The sequence below is a fragment of the Mustela nigripes genome, chromosome 6 (assembly GCF_022355385.1).
Source record: "Mustela nigripes isolate SB6536 chromosome 6, MUSNIG.SB6536, whole genome shotgun sequence".
NCBI lineage: Eukaryota > Metazoa > Chordata > Mammalia > Carnivora > Mustelidae > Mustela > Mustela nigripes.
In genome coordinates, this window is record NC_081562.1 from 100,628,141 (window position 1) to 100,646,520 (window position 18,380).

At 50.7% G+C, this 18,380-nt stretch overlaps 2 protein-coding genes across 8 annotated transcripts; both read left to right on the forward strand.

Moving 5' to 3' along the window:
* Positions 1-1,208: 1,208 nt before the first annotated feature.
* ING4 (inhibitor of growth family member 4) lies at positions 1,209-8,231 on the forward strand. Of its 5 annotated transcripts, none has more exons than XM_059403708.1 (8): positions 1,209-1,308; positions 3,999-4,070; positions 5,741-5,907; positions 6,086-6,200; positions 6,363-6,471; positions 6,716-6,863; positions 7,125-7,186; positions 7,299-8,231. In XM_059403708.1, the coding sequence occupies exons 1-8, from the start codon at positions 1,272-1,274 to the stop codon at positions 7,336-7,338; spliced, it is 750 nt and encodes a 249-aa protein (XP_059259691.1). In that variant the 5' UTR covers positions 1,209-1,271; the 3' UTR covers positions 7,339-8,231. The 5 variants fall into 5 exon arrangements, with proteins under 5 accessions (XP_059259691.1, XP_059259693.1, XP_059259694.1 ...); XM_059403710.1 differs by having other exon boundaries at positions 6,086-6,191; XM_059403711.1 differs by having other exon boundaries at positions 6,086-6,191; positions 6,366-6,471.
* Positions 8,232-8,447: 216 nt separating this feature from the next.
* ACRBP (acrosin binding protein) lies at positions 8,448-17,753 on the forward strand. Of its 3 annotated transcripts, none has more exons than XM_059404942.1 (10): positions 8,448-8,616; positions 9,287-9,505; positions 9,706-9,800; positions 10,295-10,412; positions 11,079-11,547; positions 12,045-12,177; positions 15,072-15,251; positions 15,374-15,541; positions 16,691-16,774; positions 17,203-17,402. In XM_059404942.1, the coding sequence occupies exons 1-10, from the start codon at positions 8,607-8,609 to the stop codon at positions 17,395-17,397; spliced, it is 1,671 nt and encodes a 556-aa protein (XP_059260925.1). In that variant the 5' UTR covers positions 8,448-8,606; the 3' UTR covers positions 17,398-17,402. The 3 variants fall into 3 exon arrangements, with proteins under 3 accessions (XP_059260925.1, XP_059260926.1, XP_059260924.1); XM_059404943.1 differs by lacking the exons at positions 8,448-8,616; positions 17,203-17,402 and adding exons at positions 8,813-8,955; positions 17,409-17,753; XM_059404941.1 differs by lacking the exon at positions 8,448-8,616 and adding an exon at positions 8,813-8,955.
* Positions 17,754-18,380: the final 627 nt, after the last annotated feature.

Here is an 18,380-nt window from a genome sequence, read left to right on the forward strand (position 1 = left end):
AAGAACTCTATGAGGTAGGTACTACTAGTCTCATATGATAGAGAAGGACATAAACTCAGAAATTAAATTGCTTATCCAGGGGCACTTCGAGTGAAGTTATCTAGATCCAGCTGCAGTATCTTACCACTTAGTAGTAAACCTGAGGTTTCATCTTACCCTTCTTCACATATTTGGTCTAAAGTAAGTGACTGAAAATCTTTCTTTAAAACCCTGCCCTCTGGCATTGATAAATACCACAAATGTGTGAGTTGGGGGGCAGGCAGACAACAGTCTCTAAAACGCTCTTAACTAACACCACTATTAAGGTATGGGCTTTGCGTTGTTTCCCTGGTGTGGGGGCAGCCTGTCATGCACTTGATTGAAAAAAGTCCTTACCGTGCTGTAGCTGAGTAGGATGACAGCTGGCCCAGTTGTGACAGAGCTCCATGCTCGTCCTCTCAGAATCATAGTGCTAGTTAACAACATACGAATCTCCATATAAAACTGGAAAACAAAAAGGGGGGGTGGGTACCAAAACAAGGGGCAAGACCATAAGTACTATGTCATTTTATATGTGAGAATGTATTCGAGTGTGGAAGGACAGAAACCCTGACAAGTGTGAAGAATTACAGCTTTATTGTGTAAGTCTTTGTATTTGTAAGAGTTTATAAATAATGAATTTCTTCCATGTTAAAAAAAAAAATAATGCCGGGGAGCTGATGTTCTTGCGACTGAAAAGAAATGCGGAGGGTTTAAATCTCGCAACACCAGCTACACCTCCCCAACTTCGTTAAGAAAGTAGCTACCTTGAAGAAAGTCTGGATTCAGCCAGGACCTGCTGTGGTTACTAGATTAATATCCTGCAAAAAGGAGAAAAGGCCGCCAGTCGCTAAAAAGGTATATTTATGGAATACTATCCTAAAGAGACAAGGGGGGTTTTTTGCCCCTCATAACTCACATCCTGGTTTTGGAGGGAAAAAAAAAGTTTGATAGGGAATGCAAAATGGCGACCCGCAGTGACGTCATGCCTGCTTCGGTCGCGTACCGGGCTTTCAGTAAGGGCGGAAGCGGGCTAAAGCCACCTCAGGCACCGCGGCACCGGCCGCCCCGGCTACCTACGCAAAAGGGAAAGTTTTAACGTCGGGCGGATGTGTCCCCGCTAATAATTTACTGAGGGCGGAAGCTCTCCTTTTAAGGGCGGAAAGGCTTCAACCCAAGGATAACAGCTTCAGTGCCTGTTGCGTTTCAGTCACTTCCGGGGCGGATCGGAAGTTGCTTTGTTTTGCTTCAAGATGGCTGCGGGGATGTATTTGGAACATTATCTGGACAGTAAGAGCAGGCTGGAGGAGGGGGTCAGGGGTCATAGAGTGGCGGGGGGGATCGGGGCTGAGGAACTGTACGGCCCCGAAGTCCCGGTGGTCAGAAAGTCACAATTACGAAGGGGCTCCGTGAGAGAAAATATTGGAGGGTGTGAAGAAAGAGGGGGCGGGGCAGCAGGGTCAAGGCCTGGCTTTTGGGTGTAGAGGAGGGAGGGGCTGCGCGGTAGGGCTGAGGGGATGTCTCTTGAAGGGCTAATGGGCAGAGCTGGGAAGATATTTGCCGAGCCCATCTCCAGGGTCTCCAGCCTCAGGCTATTCACCGCCAACCCCCCCCCCCCCCCCCCATCGTTCAGGATCGGTCGTTTTAGTATATCACCCCCTGCCATTTGGAGCAACGACAAAGACCAGCTCGCAGCTCCTCCGCTCAGTTCTTTCTCAGAAGCGGTTTCTCATGGGGATCGGGGGTTGTGAATGACCACTGCAGATGGTAAACTGGAACGCTTCTCTTCTTGGAGTAAAGATCCATTTCCTATCATATGGAAATCTGGTGTTATGTTTATGCCATTTGTGTAAACCACCCCTTCACAAAGCCTGTCACTCTTATGCGCTTACATTGTCTTAGTGTTGGGAGTCATCCATTCATCCATTCATTTATTGAGGCCCTGCTCTGTGTCAGACATAATGGCAGGTACTGCGGATACCAAAATGAGTGAGACACAGACCCTGCTCTCAAGTGCTCATAGTCTAGGAGGAAACCGATTCTGCTAATAAATAATCATAAAACTGACAAGTGAAATAATAGAAATACGTCAGAAGGACACTTGGTAGCACTGGAGAAAGAGGGGCTAATTCCCTGGGGATGTAGGTAAGGCTATCACAGATTTGAAGATTGAGTGTGTATTTGCGAGGGTGGAGAAATAAAGGAAATTTCTGATTGGGGAAAGCACCAGCAAAGGTATTAAGGTGGGTTTGTGGCAGGTCAAGGAAAAGTGAAGTCAGAGTGCTTGATATATAGGACTCTAAGGTGAGAGATTGGGAAGTGAGGCTGGAAAGAGGTTGGGGCTAGATTGTGCAAGGTCTTTTAAGTCAAGCTAAGAGGCTTGCACTTTAGAGAGCATAAAGAACCAACAGATTTTAAAAACAGGTTTTAATAAAGGAAAACAACTGATGTATGATAAGTTCAGGTCTCAGAGAGTGACAGAAGTCTTTAAGAGCTAAAAGGACAACACTGCTTGATTGACTGGTTGAGAGAGAAGGAAGAATCTAAGGTGACCCCTTGATTTCCTGCTAGGGAAGTGAGGTGGATATGATACCATCAGCAAGATAGAGAATCAGGAGTAACAACAATATACCTAATTCAGTTTAAACTTAAGCATAGGCATGGTAATTGTGAGAGTGAGTGAGATGGAGATCTTTCAGAGAATGTTAAAGAAGGTGGGAAAATGAGAGGATTAAAGTATAATCTCAAGAAAACATTAACATTAAAGGGACAGGCTAAAGAAACATCACTGTTGTAATTATCAGAAAGTATATAAGGAGATTTGGAATCCTAAGAGGAAGAAAGTTGCTGAAGGGAAGAAGATGGTGCCAACTGCTGCAGACATATTTGATAAGATAGGACTAATAACAGATCATTTGTAAGATCAGTAAGTCACTGGTGACTTAAAGTAATCTCAGTAAACTGGTGGTGGCAGACCTGATGTTATAGGTTAAAGCAGTGGAGGTATTTTAGAAGTTTGAAATGGAGTCATGGGAAAAGATTTTTCTTTCATGGAGAGACTTGAGTTATATATGCATGCATTCAAGTATTTATGGAACACCCTCTATACACAAGTCATAGCAAAATAAGCGAGACAGATGTGTCCAGTCCTTTTGGAGGGCTAGGGAGATAGATACCAAATAACTGGTTGCACAATTCATGATTTAATTGCAGTTGGATAAGTGCCCAAAAGGGTAGAGCCAGAAAAACTTGATGGCATCATCAAGGGCACTTGGATTCTGAGAACTCGGAGTTGAACTGAAACTTGAGGAATGAACAGGAGTTTAGTAGGCCAAGAGGTATGGTGGAGGTGGGACAAAGAATAAGCAGTCCTTCAGGACAGAAAGCAGCACGTGGAAAGCTGGGCAGCAGGACAAGCCCTGGCAAGTTGGGGGCACTCAGAGAAGGCCAGTCTGATGAGAGCAGACAGAGCACAAACGGGGAATGACCTGAGTCAAGGCTGGAGTAAGGCGAACATGGGCCAAAAAGTATAAAGTAGGAATAGGAGTTGTGTGAGAGGAAGTTACCAGATGGTTATAAAGCAGGAGGATGACTTAATGAGATTTGCATTTTTTAAGATGCTCTTCTGACTGTGATACAGAGAGCAGATTGGAAGTGTGTGTGTGAAGAATGGAGGATACCAGGTGGGTATTTGGGTTGAGGGCAAGGAGTTTGGAGGGAATCAAGGAAAAGGAGGGGCTGATTGATTGAGGAAGGTCACTGAAGGGGCAAATGGTGGGAAAGCTGTGAAGAGATGACACAGTGAATCATGGAGAGATAGAGACACAGCTTCCACTGAGAAGGGAATGATGAGTACTGTTCTGGATAAATCCAGCCATGCCAAGGAGGGACTCTTTTCCTGAGTCTCCTTTTGGATCTGTGCTTTAAAAGCAGCTATAAACCTATAAAGGGCTGTGGTTCTCAGTTTTTCTTCTCCCTAGGTATCGAAAACCTCCCCTTCGAACTGCAGAGAAACTTTCAGCTCATGAGGGACCTGGATCAAAGAACAGAGGGTACGTACAGAGTAAGGAGTTTGTGTGTATAATGAATGTGTATGATTTTTTCTTTCTTCTGCTTGGTGTTATCATATCATCTGGTCTGATCTGGAAAACTGTGGCTTCTCTCTGACTCTCTTGCCATTCTTAAAAGGAGAGCAGTGAAGTTCTGCATTTCTAGATCAGCGTTTCCATAATAGAGTACTGCAGCAAGGCCTCAAGAATTCAAAGGTGCTCTGTTCTTGATATCTGCGAGAAGAATTGAAAAAGAAGTCAACTTGAGAATCGTTGCTATTCTCTGTATTCAGTAAATCTATAGAAAGACTAGGATGTTTCTACTCTGCTAGATTGTTAGTCATGGTGGTAGAGAAGTTCTTAAAAAGAGAGAGAGGGAAAAAAAAAAAAGGAAAAGCTGCAATTAACAACAGGATCGCTACACTGTATTCTTCAACCTTAACAGAAGCTCTAGATACTATCTGTGGCCTTCCTTGGATGTTGAGCAAATCTGGCTGTATTGAGGCATTCACTTGGAGCCTGAGGCTACACTGCAGTGGTCAGATTGGTCTCTTCAAGGGCAAAGATGTCATCTGTTGGAGCCATGCCCCGTACCTGCTGAAGGATATATAAGTCTTACCTTCCATTCTTATGTAGCCATGCTCAAGGATGTAACAAGCTGGTGTTAGAAAACCTAAAGCTGTGATATCAGTTACTCTGGGTAAGTTTACTCATGAAAAGGTGAACATCATGTAAAATCCTGGAGGTAGGCTCCCCTCTCCCCAACCCTGAGAACTGCCTGCCAAATCCTGAGAACCAGCTTGCTTCCTTTGTATCATAGTCCCTACTCTTAAGTTTACGCACAGGAAGACCAGTTGGGAGATTATCAAACTACATGCATTTTCAGCTTCCTCCAAAGGCCTCCCACGAAATGGGGCACAAACATAGTTGTACACAGATCCTTCCGGTTGTCTGTCATTGCACCACGTTACAGTCACTCTTGTCTCTTTTCATCGACATTTTTTATGAGTCCTACCAGAGAGCCGACAGTAAGCATCTACAGTCTCAGTGTCTGGGGACATCGCCAGCCTTCCAGTATGAAAACATTCAGAGCAATGTCTTAAGATGAACACAGAAAAAGAGACGAGAAATACGAGCAGGTTGCAGACGATGAGCAAAGTAGGGTAGAAGAACTGTTACATAAATGAACTAGGGCCTAGTTTTAAACGATGAGTCACAGATGTACAGACCTGGAAGGCGGTCGCAGCAGATGACCCAGCCGGCTTCGCAGCACTCAGAGCTGGAATGTTTTTGAGACAAGAAATCCAGAAGCCTGTGAGACAAGATTCATGGTTCAAGAAGCACCAACCCTTTCAAAGCAGCATCTGCAGACAGGAACAAAAATATACTTCATATTAGTACGGTGTGCAAAGACTCCCCCCTCATTTTTCACTAATAAGTTCAGTTCCAACTATGGTAGCAATGTTTCTGCACCTGAAGGCACCTTTAAAACAAATTCTGTCACTATGTTGCATTACTTGAGTAAACGGTGCAGTACCTATGAACTTTCAGGGCATTTTAGTTCAAAGGTTATGATGATGGTCAATGGAAAAGGCCCAAGAAACAAGAGGAAGAAGTGTGTTTCACTTAGCCACTCAGGGGCCTTTGTGACCAGGCCTCTGTCTCTGTTGTAGACCTGAAGGCTGAAATTGACAAGTTGGCCACTGAGTATATGAATAGCGCCCGCAGCCTGAGCTCCGAGGAAAAATTGGCCCTCCTCAAACAGATCCAGGAAGCTTATGGCAAGTGCAAGGAATTTGGTGACGACAAGGTGCAGCTTGCCATGCAGACCTATGAGATGGTATGGCCCTGTTCACGGCTCCCTACCTACCTCCCATCTAATCCTTGGGGTCCTAGACCCCTCCTTCAGCTGTGTCGGGATCTGTTTTGGGTCTCGGGAGATACATAGAATGTGCCTTAGCCTTATTTTCTTTGGCCTGAACCAGCCTTGTAGCTCTCTTTCCCTTCCTCACACCTAGGTGGACAAACACATTCGGCGACTGGACACAGACCTGGCCCGTTTTGAGGCTGATTTGAAGGAGAAGCAGATTGAGTCCAGTGACTATGACAGCTCTTCTAGCAAAGGCAAAAAGAGTGAGGAGGGGGGCGGGGCCTGAGGAGGGGTGAGGATTCCGAGGGAGAAGCCGCCACCCTTGAGCTACCAGGGAGGGGCACCAGCTTGGAAGGAGGGGGAAGCAAGAAGACTTAACCCATCTTTCTGTCTCTCTGCCTTCTGGCTTTCCCCCTCTTTCCTAGAAGGCCGGACTCAAAAGGAGAAGAAAGCTGCCCGTGCTCGTTCCAAAGGAAAAAACTCAGATGAAGAAGCTCCCAAAGCTGCCCAGAAGAAGTTGAAACTTGTGCGCACGTGAGTGTACAGGGGGGGCACTTTGCCATGCGGCGTGTTTTTTTCTCCTGTCCTGCACTCCCACCCCACACTGCCCCCTTGCCACTCTCTCCATCTTCTGTGCCAGTAACTTCTCCTCATCATTGTGGTATTTGCTGGATAGAGAAGAGACGCCACAAGTCACTTGCCCCTCCAGGATGTCTTTCTACCACCTCTGTAGCTTCCCTTTCTGCAGATGACACGTTCTCTTCCTCTCGGCATGCAGAAGTCCTGAGTATGGGATGCCCTCAGTGACCTTTGGCAGTGTCCATCCCTCTGATGTGTTGGATATGCCTGTGGATCCCAACGAACCCACCTATTGCCTTTGTCACCAGGTCTCCTATGGAGAGATGATTGGCTGTGACAACCCTGATGTGAGAACCAACCGTTTTGCCTCCAGATGGGGTTCTGGGGGCCACGAGGGAGCGGGTACAAGAGGGGAAAAAACGGTTGAATAGTGGGACTGCAGAATAAGAGGAAGGTGGAGTTGGTTGGCCTTGGGACCTCCAAGATTTCTCCAAAGGGACGGAATACGGGAACACTTCTGAGGAATCTGTGGAGGAAACTTCTTTTCTTTCCTCAGCCCCCTGCCCCGGGCCCCTGACTTCTGCTTCTTCCATCTTCCTCCTTTTCAGTGTTCCATCGAGTGGTTCCACTTTGCCTGTGTGGGGCTGACGACCAAGCCTCGGGGGAAGTGGTGAGTGAAAGAGTTGCGGCAGGCGCTGGGCTGCCCCTGAGCTGCATGGAGGAGGGCACCCCCTCTCACTCACTTTCTCCCTCCGCCTCTCTGTCACATTGTTCCTCTCTAGGTTCTGCCCACGCTGCTCCCAGGAACGCAAGAAGAAATAGATAGGGGCGATGGATTCCCACGGTTTCTTCCACATCCCTGGACCCAGGCTAGTGGGGAGAGGAAAGCCTGTGCTGGGGCTCGGGGGCTCAGGGAGAGTGGATGGCACAGTGTAGTCATCCCTTCTCCTCCCCTCTCCCCACTCCTGGTGCTGAGGCTGCATCCACACCCTGGTAGGGAGGGGTGCCACAGCCGCTAAACATCTGTGCTCTCATTGTCTGCCCCCCTCAGAGGGAAGTGGTCTTGCCCACTGTCCTTTTGCCTCTGTGCTGAGGTTGGTGCTGTATTTCCAAGGGATGGTCCTCTTCACTCCCCTTGCTTTGTATTTAAGGACTGGGGCAGTAGCATGGGGGCACTCCCTAGCCCTCCTGACTCCCTCCCCCTGTAGGGGGGGCTCTGGTGTGATAAACTCTCTTTGTTCTCTTCCTGCTTTTTACATGGTGGGGGCTCCCCAGAGCATCTGGGCTGTGGCCTTAGTTGAAGGGGCACCCCTTCCTCTGTGCCAAGAGGATTCATCCTGGCCTTGTGAATGAGAGAGGGGGCAAGGCGGAGTGCACGTAACTCACGTGTAAAGGAACTTGAGTAGGTGAATAAAAGCTATCCATGTTGGCCTGCTGTGTTTATTGTAGAGACTGTATTTTAGAACATGTGCTATCCATTTTGTTTGCATCGTCTGGGTTGGATTAGACGTGGGAGGAAGTAGAACAAGACATGGAACCAGAAGCGGTACCTCTGCACAAGAATCCACATCTCACCTTGGGAAAGACAGAGTTTGAGTTGGGGGGGGTTGCCTCAGACCCGGGCTTTCCCAGACTTCTAAAATTATGCATCTTTTTTCCATAAAGCATCATTCACTTAATTTCCAATAAATGTGTATTTGTGTTTTATGCATGTACTATTATATTAGCTTGGTTTCTTATTTTAAACACAACACAGAAAAGCATTTTTCCCTTGTGCCAATGCCTTGTCTTGCTTGTGTCCCCCTGGGAAACCACTTCCTCAGACTGAACCACCAGGTGGAATCCTGAGCACCTCCTCACCTGAACCTGCTTGTTTCCTCTTTTGGCTCATTTCTTACGTGGAGGCTCCCTCTAGTTCCTACCCAGGTGGACGCTGGCTTTCCCGTACACTCCATCCCTGCCTGCCCCAGAATCCTGCCTACATTCCTGTCCAGGCCTCACCAACCGTGGGGCAGATTGGTTCTCCAGACCCAGGTTTTGTCCTGTGTAAGAGAGGGATAACGTACCCACTTGCTGGGACTACCTCGGGAATGAAACAGGGTAATACAAAGAACAACACGGGGCCTACTCCGTCGAAGGTCCTGGGTCAGTGATAGTTTTTGCCGTCACTTCCCCCCGGGGGAGGGATATGACTCGCGTGAGGACCCTTACACCCCATGCCAGCGCAGTGAACCCCGAGCGCGCGGCAGTTCCCGCGGCCCCGCCCCCGGCCCTTTGTGACGTCAGCGCCGCACCTTCTACTCCCCCGTCGGCGAGCCCGCGCCCGCCGGCTCTCTCTGGCTTGGCCCGTTAGAGGCCGCTTTGGTCAGGGAAACGCGGGCGGATCGACTGGGGCCATGAGGAAGCTAGCCGCTGGCTTCCTTCTCTTACTCCTCGAGGGTGAGAGCTTCCCGTCTGCCCGAGCAGTGTCTTCCTTCCGGGGTTCAGTCCTCCACCTCCCAAGAGCCCATGCTTTAAGGTTTCGAAACGCCTTCTCAGGGTGGTCGTCTTGGCTTTGCTCCTTGGCTTCTGGGGTCAGACCTTAGCCTCTGCCCCAGGAATCTCGTCACCCTGATCCGCTGGGATCTCCGGCGAGACGCCTCCCCAGCCCCGCACACACACATACCCCCCCCCCCCCCGCTTGCTGATTTCCACGGGGCCCGCTTGCCAGTCGGTCTGTCCAGGAACCCCAAGCCGGTATTGGAGTTCGGTCTGTTTCCCTGCCCCGCAGTGCTGCTCCTGCTTCTGCCACCTGCCCCAGCCCAGGATTCAATTTCGGCCTCCACTCCAGGCAGCCCTCTCTCTCCCACCGAATATGAACGCTTCTTCGCACTGCTGACCCCGACCTGGAAAGCAGAGACCACCTGCCGTCTCCGCGCAACGCACGGCTGCCGGAATCCCACCCTCGTCCAGCTGGACCAATATGAAAATCATGGCTTGGTGCCCGACGGTGAGGGCCAGACTAGTGGGGCAGCCCTGTGCTTGCTGGGGTCTGTGCTCGCTTGAGTCAGGAAGGGTATGGCCTGCTCCTTACCCTGAGGCCATATTCTCCACTCTGTAGACCCAAGGAGCCCACTGACCCTCCCCCTCAGGAAGGGAGTTCCCCTCCACTTCTGTGTGTTCACCTTCTCCACCCTTGCCCATTCTCAGGCGCTGTCTGCTCTGACCTCCCTTATGCCTCCTGGTTTGAGTCCTTCTGCCAATTTACTCAATATCGGTGCTCCAACCACGTCTACTACTCTAAGGTGAGGCCCCGGACATTGTCTTTGGCGTCAAGGACCACAGAGAGGTGGAAAGGGTGAAGCGTTGAGGAAGGGCTCCAGCAGAGCCATCCTGAGATCCTTCCTCCCTGCCACTTTGCCAATCCTTTACTCACATTCCATAGGAGTACAGCCTCACCCTGGGCGTTCAGACGGTCGGAACCATCTCGTTCCAGCAAGAGAAGTAGGGAAGAGGGAAGGGAAGAGGCAAAGGGACAAGCCCCCCTTGCTTCTAACACTTGAATGATCTCATTCAAGTCAAACACAAGAGTGAAGGCAGAGGTGTGGCCCAGACATGGAGTCTTATCTCACAGGGGAACCCTTTCTCGGGTCTAGAGGGTTCTACCAGGGAACATATCCCTTCATCCCTGCCCAGCAACTGTGAGAGAGGAGACATGCCGGAAAAGGACTGAGCCGGAAGCTGGAGTAGAAGTCTGTCCTATGGGAAAGGCATGCCCACTGTCTCTCTCTCCTTACAGAGGGTCCGCTGCTCCCAGCCAGTCTCGATCCTCTCTCCCAACACTATCAAGGAGATTGACGCTTCCTCTGATGTCCCTCCCACCACAATGACCTCCCCCCTTTCATCTCACATCACAGGTGAGACCCTTCCAGTACCGGTGAGGCTGCCTCCAAGCCCTTCCAGAAATCCCAGAGCCCAGGACTTTAGGTGTTGGGGGTCAGGAGGGAATGGGGAAGAATGTTGAACAGGGCTGGGGGGGTGGGGGGCACTGGCAGCACACAGCCAGTTACAAAAGGCGGGAGACTGCTTTTTTATGAGTACGAGGTGGGGCTTTCCCCAGCCCAGAGTATTTTCTGACAGTGCTTACAATTCTAGGAAAATTTGCTTTTCTCAGCTCCCCAGAATATTCCTGCATCTGGACGTCCTCTGGGACTTTCAAAAGCCGCCATCTTCACCCTAGAAAGCGTTCCTTGCTAGCTATTCAGCATCTTTGGAGTTTCCTAAGTGAGAGGGACAAAAGGTGGGATTTGAGGTGGGAGTTAGGGAAGAGGAGCCCTTGTCAGGGAGATGGAAAGGAGAACCATGATTGCCATAATCACCATGGCAATTATTTTTAAATTTTGATATTCGTATTCTTCCCCGTGTCTTTTAGACTCGACTGTGTGAATAAATGTCATTTAGGCTGCTTTCTTGTGCCTTTGTGTTTCTGTGTGTGTCCCTCTGTAACAAAGACCCTCGGGGGCCAGAAGCATGACTGTTCCTTTCCATTTTTCTTTCTCGGTCCTTCCCAAACCCTTCTGCAGCCACAGAACGACAGGCCTTCCAGCCCTGGCCGGAGAGGCTTAACAACAACGTGGAGGAGCTGCTACAGTCCTCCCTCTCCTTGGGGGGCCAGGAGCAAGGGCAGGAGCGCAAGCAGGAGCAAGGGCAGGAGCGCAAGCAGGAGCAAGGGCAAGAACACAAGCAGGAGGAAGGACAGGAGCAAGAAGAGCAAGAGGAGGAGCTGGAGGAGGAGGGAAAGCAAGAGGAAGGCCAAGGGGCGGAGGAGGGACTGGAGTCAGTGGCTGGGCTGCAGACAGACCCAGAGCTCAAGTTCCAGTCTGAATTCGTGTCTTCCAACCCTTTCTCCTTCACTCCCCGGGTGCGGGAAGTGGAGTCCACTCCCATGATGATGGAGAACATCCAGGAGCTCATTCGATCAGCCCAGGAAATGGATGAAATGAATGATCTGTATGATGAAGAACCCGTCTGGAAAAAACCAACCCGTGACAGGTACAGGCAGTTCTGACCACCCCTCCCCCCACCCCACCTGCCGACCCCAGCCACCAGCCCTATCCCCACTGCTGCCTTTTTTGGGGGGGAGGAGAAACTGCCTTTCCCAGCTTCCAAGACCCACTCAGACATGCTTAGACTTCAGGCATGCCTAGCAACTGTCTGCCTCACCTGCTCTGTCACCATCATTTAGCACTGCCTTAGACACCCGTTCTCCACGTGATGGAGTGCCACCGACCCTGGACCTGGGCCTGGGTTCTGGTCTTGTCTCTGCCCCTGATTAGCATTGCAGCTTTGGGGAAGATTACTTCCCCTTCCTGGACCTCAGTTCCTCCTTTGTAAAAGGAGGCAGTTGGTCTGAAGGCCTCTAGGGCCTCATGGCCATGCTGAATGTGTGTGACTGAGACCAGACACCAAGGGGAGGGGCAAAGAATGGATGTGGCTTTCAACCTCAGCCCTCCGGCCCATCCCCACCAGCCTGCACCGTCTTCTTGCAGCCTCCTGCAGATGCCCCACGTGGAGGCCTTGCTGGTACTGTGCTACTCGATTGTGGAGAACACCTGTACCATAACCCCCACAGCCAGGGCCTGGCAGTACATAGAGGAGGAGATCCTTGGTTTTGGGAAGCCGGTATGTTTGCAATGCTTCTTAATGGATACATGCTCATTGGCCATCCTCTGAGCCCGGCACTATGCTGGGCCTTGAGAGTGTGGGAGAGAGGCAGGGATGCAGAAAGCATAAGGCATCATTGGAGAGAGTCTCTGCATGAGAATCCCTTCTTTGGGAGGACATCTCCAGCTCATCTTCAAAGATGAAGGCCCAAGACCTAGTCTGGAATTCAATACCTGTCCAGAGTTCATTCTTCATCTCTCTGAGCTGTTAGGCTTGAATTCCCTCCTGAGCTAGGTCATCCATCTTCAATACTTGGCTTCGCTTTGGATGCAGCTCTCCTTTCCAAAGGGGTCATAGATCCCATTCCAAGATCGGTAGAGGGATCCCAGGTTCGGTGTGCCCTCAGCACCCAGCAAGTCCTATTCCCAGGAAGGAATTCTGTAGGTTTTCAAATAAAACAAGTTAGCAAACTTGTCTTTGCTAACTTCAACCATTTGTTCAGTATTGCATAGTGTCAAGCCCAGAGGATGGCCAATGAGCAAGTTAGATAATTGATTTTTTAGTACAGCGTACCAAATCCATACTAGGTACTTGAGGTGTCGGTGATGAGTAAAATAGAGCTAGTCATCTTTAGTGGGAGAGGCAGATGAGGAAACAGGCAGAATGGTGTGATGGATAAAGGCAGCCATGGATTAGTGCATAGTCCAGAGGCAGCAGATGGGGTCCCCACAGTCCATGTTTGGAGGAGTAGAGAATTCTTAGAGGAACTGAGGTTTAAAACAGAGACCTGAAAATGAAAGATGTTTTATAGGCAAAGGAAGGGGCTTTGGTAGAGGTTCCTGACAGAGGGAGTAGTAGGGCACCAAGAACGTCATACTGCTCCCACCCTTAAGATGTCCAAGAATCATGAGGGATTCCGTAGCATTATAAAAGTAGTATGCAGTAGTGTTGGAAAGAGACTTTTTAAAAATTATGTTTTAATTTTTTATTTTTAAAGATTTTATTTTGAGAGAGAGAGAACACAAGCAGGAGGAGTGGGAGAGGGAGAAGCAGGCTCCCTGCTCAGCAGGGAGCCTGATGTGGGGCTTGATCCCGGGACCCTGGGATCATGACCTGCGCTGAAGGCAGACACTGAACGACTGAGCTACCCAGGTGGCCCCGAGACTTGTTTTGTTTTGTTTTTTTTGTTTTGAGTGTAGGAAGTTCAAGAGTCACAGAGAGTTCCCTAGATATCAGGGTTTCGTTACAGGACCAGTCAGGAGCCCATTTTTACCTGGAGCAGAGTGGCAGGAGATGAGAGTCCAAGGTTAGGAAGAGTCCTAAGGGGAAAAATCTCAAACAGCAGTTTGGGACATTTGTATCGAACTTGGTATGAAAAGCTAACTTGGTAATGATCTTGAATCAGGGACATTGATGCTGCTCCCTTATGTGCTGGTATGAGTAAGCAAGGTGACATGAGAAATTCTGTGCACTGTGACGTGGGTACCCATGCGTGACTAGGGGCGGATAGCACTGACGGGAGGTGATGGTTAGCAAGCCCCGCCCAAGAATGGGGAGGAAGCCCAGTAGGGGCGCAGACCCCAGTTAGGAGATGGGTAACTCCGCTCTGAAGAATGTCTTCCAAGAACTGGGAGGTTTGGGACCTATGTTCTTGGATAGAGGGTAGGGACAACTGGGAGTTGGCTGGGACAGAGTTCTGCCATCTATTAGACGTGTGGTTCTGAGCAGGTACTCGGCGTCAACCGAGCCCGTTCCCTCATCAGGCAGTGGGAGATGTTTCTCATACCCAGGCTAATATAGAGCTCTGGTGAAGGCTAACAGAGGCAAGAGCATTTATGGCCGTGGTGCCTAGCACTGTGTGGACTTTAGATATTAGCATTATCATTAGCAGAGAGAAGGAGAGAAAGAGAAGGTCATGAGTCCTTTTCAGAACCTAAGTTAGGAGTAATTGTAAATCTTTTTTTAAAAAATTGGGGGCACCTGGGTGGCACAGTTGGTTAAGTGTCTGTCTTTGGCTCAGGCCATGATCTCAGGGTCCTGGGATCGAGCCCCCTTTTCAGCGGGAAGTCTGCTTCTCCCTCTGCCTCTGCCCCTCCCCACTTCCGCACTCATCCACTCTCTCTCTCAAATAAATTTTTTAAAGATTTTATTTATTTATTTGACAGAGAGAGACACAGTGAGAAAGGGAACACAGGCAGCAGGAATGGGAGAGAGAGGAGCAGGCTTCCCGCTGAGCAGGGAGCCTGACATGGGGCTTGATCCCAGGACCCTGAGATCACGACCGGAGCCGAAGGCAGGCACATAACAACTGAGCCACCCAGGTGCCCCTCAAATAAATAAAATCTTAAAAAAAAAAAAAAAAAAAAGAGGGCGCCTGGGTGGCTCAGTGGGTTAAGCCGCTGCCTTCGGCTCAGGTCATGATCTCAGGGTCCTGGGATTGAGTCCCGCATCGGGCTCTCTGCTCAGCAGGGAGCCTGCTTCCTCCTCTCTCTCTCTCTGCCTGCCTCTCTGCCTACTTGTGATCTCTCTCTGTCAAATGAATAAATAAAATCTTTAAAAAAAAAATAAAAAAAAAAGAAAAAGGAGTAATTATAGGTCACCTGGTGGTAGACACCTGTCGGGTACTTGGCAATGAGGATTTGGAGCTCGGGCAAGAAATGGGAACAGGTGATAAAGATTTGGGTGTTGCCTGCAGAAAGGTGAAGGTTCTTTGGGAGTAAACACATCATCCAGGAAGAGGGTGAAGAGTTAGAGCGCTGAGGAGAGGTCCTAGAGGAGCCTTTGGGGAGGGAGCAGGGAGGAAAGCCAGAGAAGCCTTCTGAAGAGCCTTCATGCAAAGACATTCTGCGGGGACAGCTCCGCAGGGCTGCAAGTGTCTCAGCCTCAGTCTGTCAACCACATTCCTGCCCCAGGTCTGTGACAGCCTTGGGCGGCGACACACAGCCACCTGTGCCCTCTGTGACTTCTGCTCCCTGAAGCTGGAACAGTGCCACTCGGAGGCGGTCCTGCAGCGACAGCTGTGTGACAGCTCACACAAAACACCCTTCATCAGCCCTTTGCTCATAGCCCAGAGCATGTCCATCGGTACCCAGGTACCTAGACGGGCAGCCCGCAGTGGGGGAGGCCTCGGGCTCTAGGCAGGACTGGGCAGCAGGAAGGGAGGTCTGCAGGGGAGCTGGGGGCATGCACCTCTCCCCTGTCCCTTGTGCTACAGGTAGGGACCCCAACATCAGGCCGCTTCTATGGGCTGGATATGTATGGTGGGCTCCGCATGGACTTCTGGTGTGCCCGGCTGGCCACCAAGGGCTGTGAAGATATCCGAGTGTCCGGCTGGCTCCAGACTGAGTTCCTTAGCTTCCAGGACGGGGATTTCCCCACCAAGGTCAGCGCCTTTCCCCGAGGCTCAACCCTACCCAACTGTCCCCATTCCTTCCAGTGATTTGCTCCAAGTAGCCCTAAGATGTGCAAGGGGAGGCTAGGCCTCTGGCTTCTGGGAAACCAGTCCTCACTGAGCCTCCTGCCTCTTTCCAGGAGGAGGCTTCCATCCCCCCTTCCTCCTCTCAAAAAGAAAAGGGAAAAAAAAGGTTTGTGTTTGTTAAAGGAGTAGGAATCAGAGGAGTGGGAGAGCATGGGACGGGGAGGCAGGAGACAGAGCTTCTGATCCCAGCTCTGCAGGGTCCCTGCTGAGGGCCTTGGGTCAAGCCACTTCCCACACTGGCCCAAAGTGAGACTCACCTCTACAACCAAAGATGAGGGGATGCCTGAGGTGTCAAGGACCTGTGACCCCATGCTCCAGTATGACAGGCTCCTTGACCTAGGTTCCAGCACTTTCCCTGCTCAGTAGAATCAACTTTGCTCCCCCTCTCCCCAGAGTGTCCTCCCCTGTAGCTCCAGGGGACTATTGACTGATAGCCAGGTCCCTCTCTCCTATGGTTTAGGAGGAAAAATCAAGGCCAGGAAAAGCCGGGCAGCTTAAGAAAGGGTTGGTAGCTGAGATGAGGGGCCCCTGCACAGCCCTTATCCCTGGGGCTGAGGAGAGGTCCTGGAGGAGCCTCTGGATCTAGAAAGGGTCTCAGAGATCATCCCTCCTCCTCCCCTGGATTTACAGATGGGGAGGCGAGGTCCACAGAGGGAAGTGATTCACCCAAGTTCACTCATGAGAGATTCTTCCCCCCTCTCCCTCACTTGGCCATCACTAGAAGGATCCCTGAGACTGGACCCCTGGTGGAGCCCTGTTCCCATGCCCTGGTCCTCAGCTGCTTCCCCAGCAAACTGACGAGCAGGGCAGCCACTTAATTCTCCAGCTCCTGGCTTCTTTTCAGCACCGAACTGTGACTTGAGGGTGGGGCAGGAAAGACAAAGGGGCCAGAGACCTAGTCCTCAGAGAGGAGCACCGCAGGTGTGGAAGGTCTGGTTCTCAAAGGCTCTGCCCCTGGCCCTGGTTCAGCCATTATGGGCTCTGTCTGGAGGACTGGTGTGTTAGCAGGCTTCTGATGTCTCCCCACCTCTCCATTCCTGGCTCCTGGCTTAGATTTGTGACACAGACTATGTACAATATCCAAACTACTGTGCCTTCAAAAGCCAACAGTGCCTCATGAGAAGCCGTGACCGGAAGGTGAGTCCCTCACCCCGCCCCCTCCTCCTCTCATCCCCTTCAACGGCCACCACAGGGGGGTCTATTCTGAGCATGCAAGTGCATGAACACACACACACACACACACACACACACACACACACACACCCCACTCTGCTCTGAGCAGCAGGAGAATAGTTCCTTGCTTGCATCCCTGGGCTGAGGCCTCCACCAAAGCCCCCTCTCCATCTCCCTCCTGTCTTGGAGTAAGTGAAGCCCTTCCAGGCAGAGATGGCAGCCAGGTAAAGGGGGGGGGCGGTCCAGGAGGGATGCTGCAAACAAAAGGAGAGGGCACCGCAGCGCAGCGAGAATCCCTAGCTGGGCTGGGCATTGTATATTGAGGTCTCGGGCTTGCCTCTGGCTCTTACTCACCAAGAGTCTGGAATAAGTTACTTCCTCTTCCTTCCTAGCCTCCTCGCTTCTTAAAGGAGAGGCTGGGCTACTTGGTGTCTCTTGCAGCCTTAAAAACCCACATCTGTTTCCTCTCTGCTTCCACTGCCCTGTGCCCATCCCCACTTGTCTCTGGTGCTTGTGGGACCAATGCCACTTCCCCACCTCGGCGCCTCTGCCTCCTGGGCTCTGTGACACAGACTATGTGTCCCTGATCCCCGGGTAGGTGTCCCGCATGAGATGTCTGCAGAACGAGACTTACAGTGTGTTGAGCCAGGCCAAAAGTGAGGACCTTGTGCTGCGATGGAGCCAGGAATTTAGCACCTTGACTCTAGGCCAAGCCGGATGAGCTGGGGTCCGTCCTATCTCCACCCCAGCCTGACCTTTCCACATTCCGTTGCTTTTAGACCCCATCTGTCAGTTTGCTTCCTGGCTGCCCCTTACAGGTCTCTTACCCTTATGGGTCTCTTACTCACATTTTCCTTGGGTTGGGGCAGCAGTCCCAGAGAGACCCATGATGGGAACTCCACCCGCCTTAAAGGATGTCTTTACATAAAGTGTTTATTTTCAACCTGTGTGGCCTACTTTGGTTCCGATCCCATCCTCAGCACTGTGGTCCTGCCCCATGGGAACCAACACCAACCCCTGAGATTTACGGATCCTTCTGCAGATGAAAGGGCCTCAGGGATGGTGCTCAGGGAAGGAGCCAGGAGAAGACCTAAAGAATCAGGAAGTTAGACTGAAGAAGGCCATGGCTGGGGTCTTAGGGATTGTGTGGGCCATGAGGGCACATGTCTTTATTTGTGAAGCCCGTGACCTCAGAGGAATATAAGATGGTCCTTCTGGAGGGTAAAGGCCGGAGCCTGACTGAGGTCCTGTTCCAGAGGTGTGGGGAATAAGCCCAGGGAAGTAAGGTGGAACTTGCCCTTCATCAGGAGGGAGGAGAGAGCTGGGACCTGGAGCTCAGAAAACCCTTGATTTGACCTCCATTGATGGGCCAGATGATCTGAACATTGAGGTGACAATACATTGAGGTGTGACTCCAGCATTGACCTTTAAGAACTTGGGACCTCCCAAAATGTGTTCAAGGATGCACGTGTTTGGGAAACTCTACAGTCTCTCCTCCTACAGGTGCATGGTGTTTAACAGCATTAAAAAAAAACAAACAGGGGCGCCTGGGTGGCTCAGTGGTTTAAGC

Excerpts from the sequence above, each read along its gene's own strand:
- ING4 (XM_059403708.1), top strand. The coding sequence starts at position 1,272 with ATGGCTGCGGGGATGTATTTGGAACATTATCTGGACA. Across the intron at positions 5,908-6,085 it reads CCATGCAGACCTATGAGATG|GTGGACAAACACATTCGGCG; the intron begins GTATGGCCCTGT and ends CCTCACACCTAG. Across the intron at positions 6,201-6,362 it reads TTCTAGCAAAGGCAAAAAGA|AAGGCCGGACTCAAAAGGAG; the intron begins GTGAGGAGGGGG and ends CCTCTTTCCTAG.
- ACRBP (XM_059404941.1), top strand. The coding sequence starts at position 8,913 with ATGAGGAAGCTAGCCGCTGGCTTCCTTCTCTTACTCCTCGAGG. Across the intron at positions 8,956-9,286 it reads CCTTCTCTTACTCCTCGAGG|TGCTGCTCCTGCTTCTGCCA; the intron begins GTGAGAGCTTCC and ends CCTGCCCCGCAG. Across the intron at positions 9,801-10,294 it reads ACCACGTCTACTACTCTAAG|AGGGTCCGCTGCTCCCAGCC; the intron begins GTGAGGCCCCGG and ends CTCTCCTTACAG.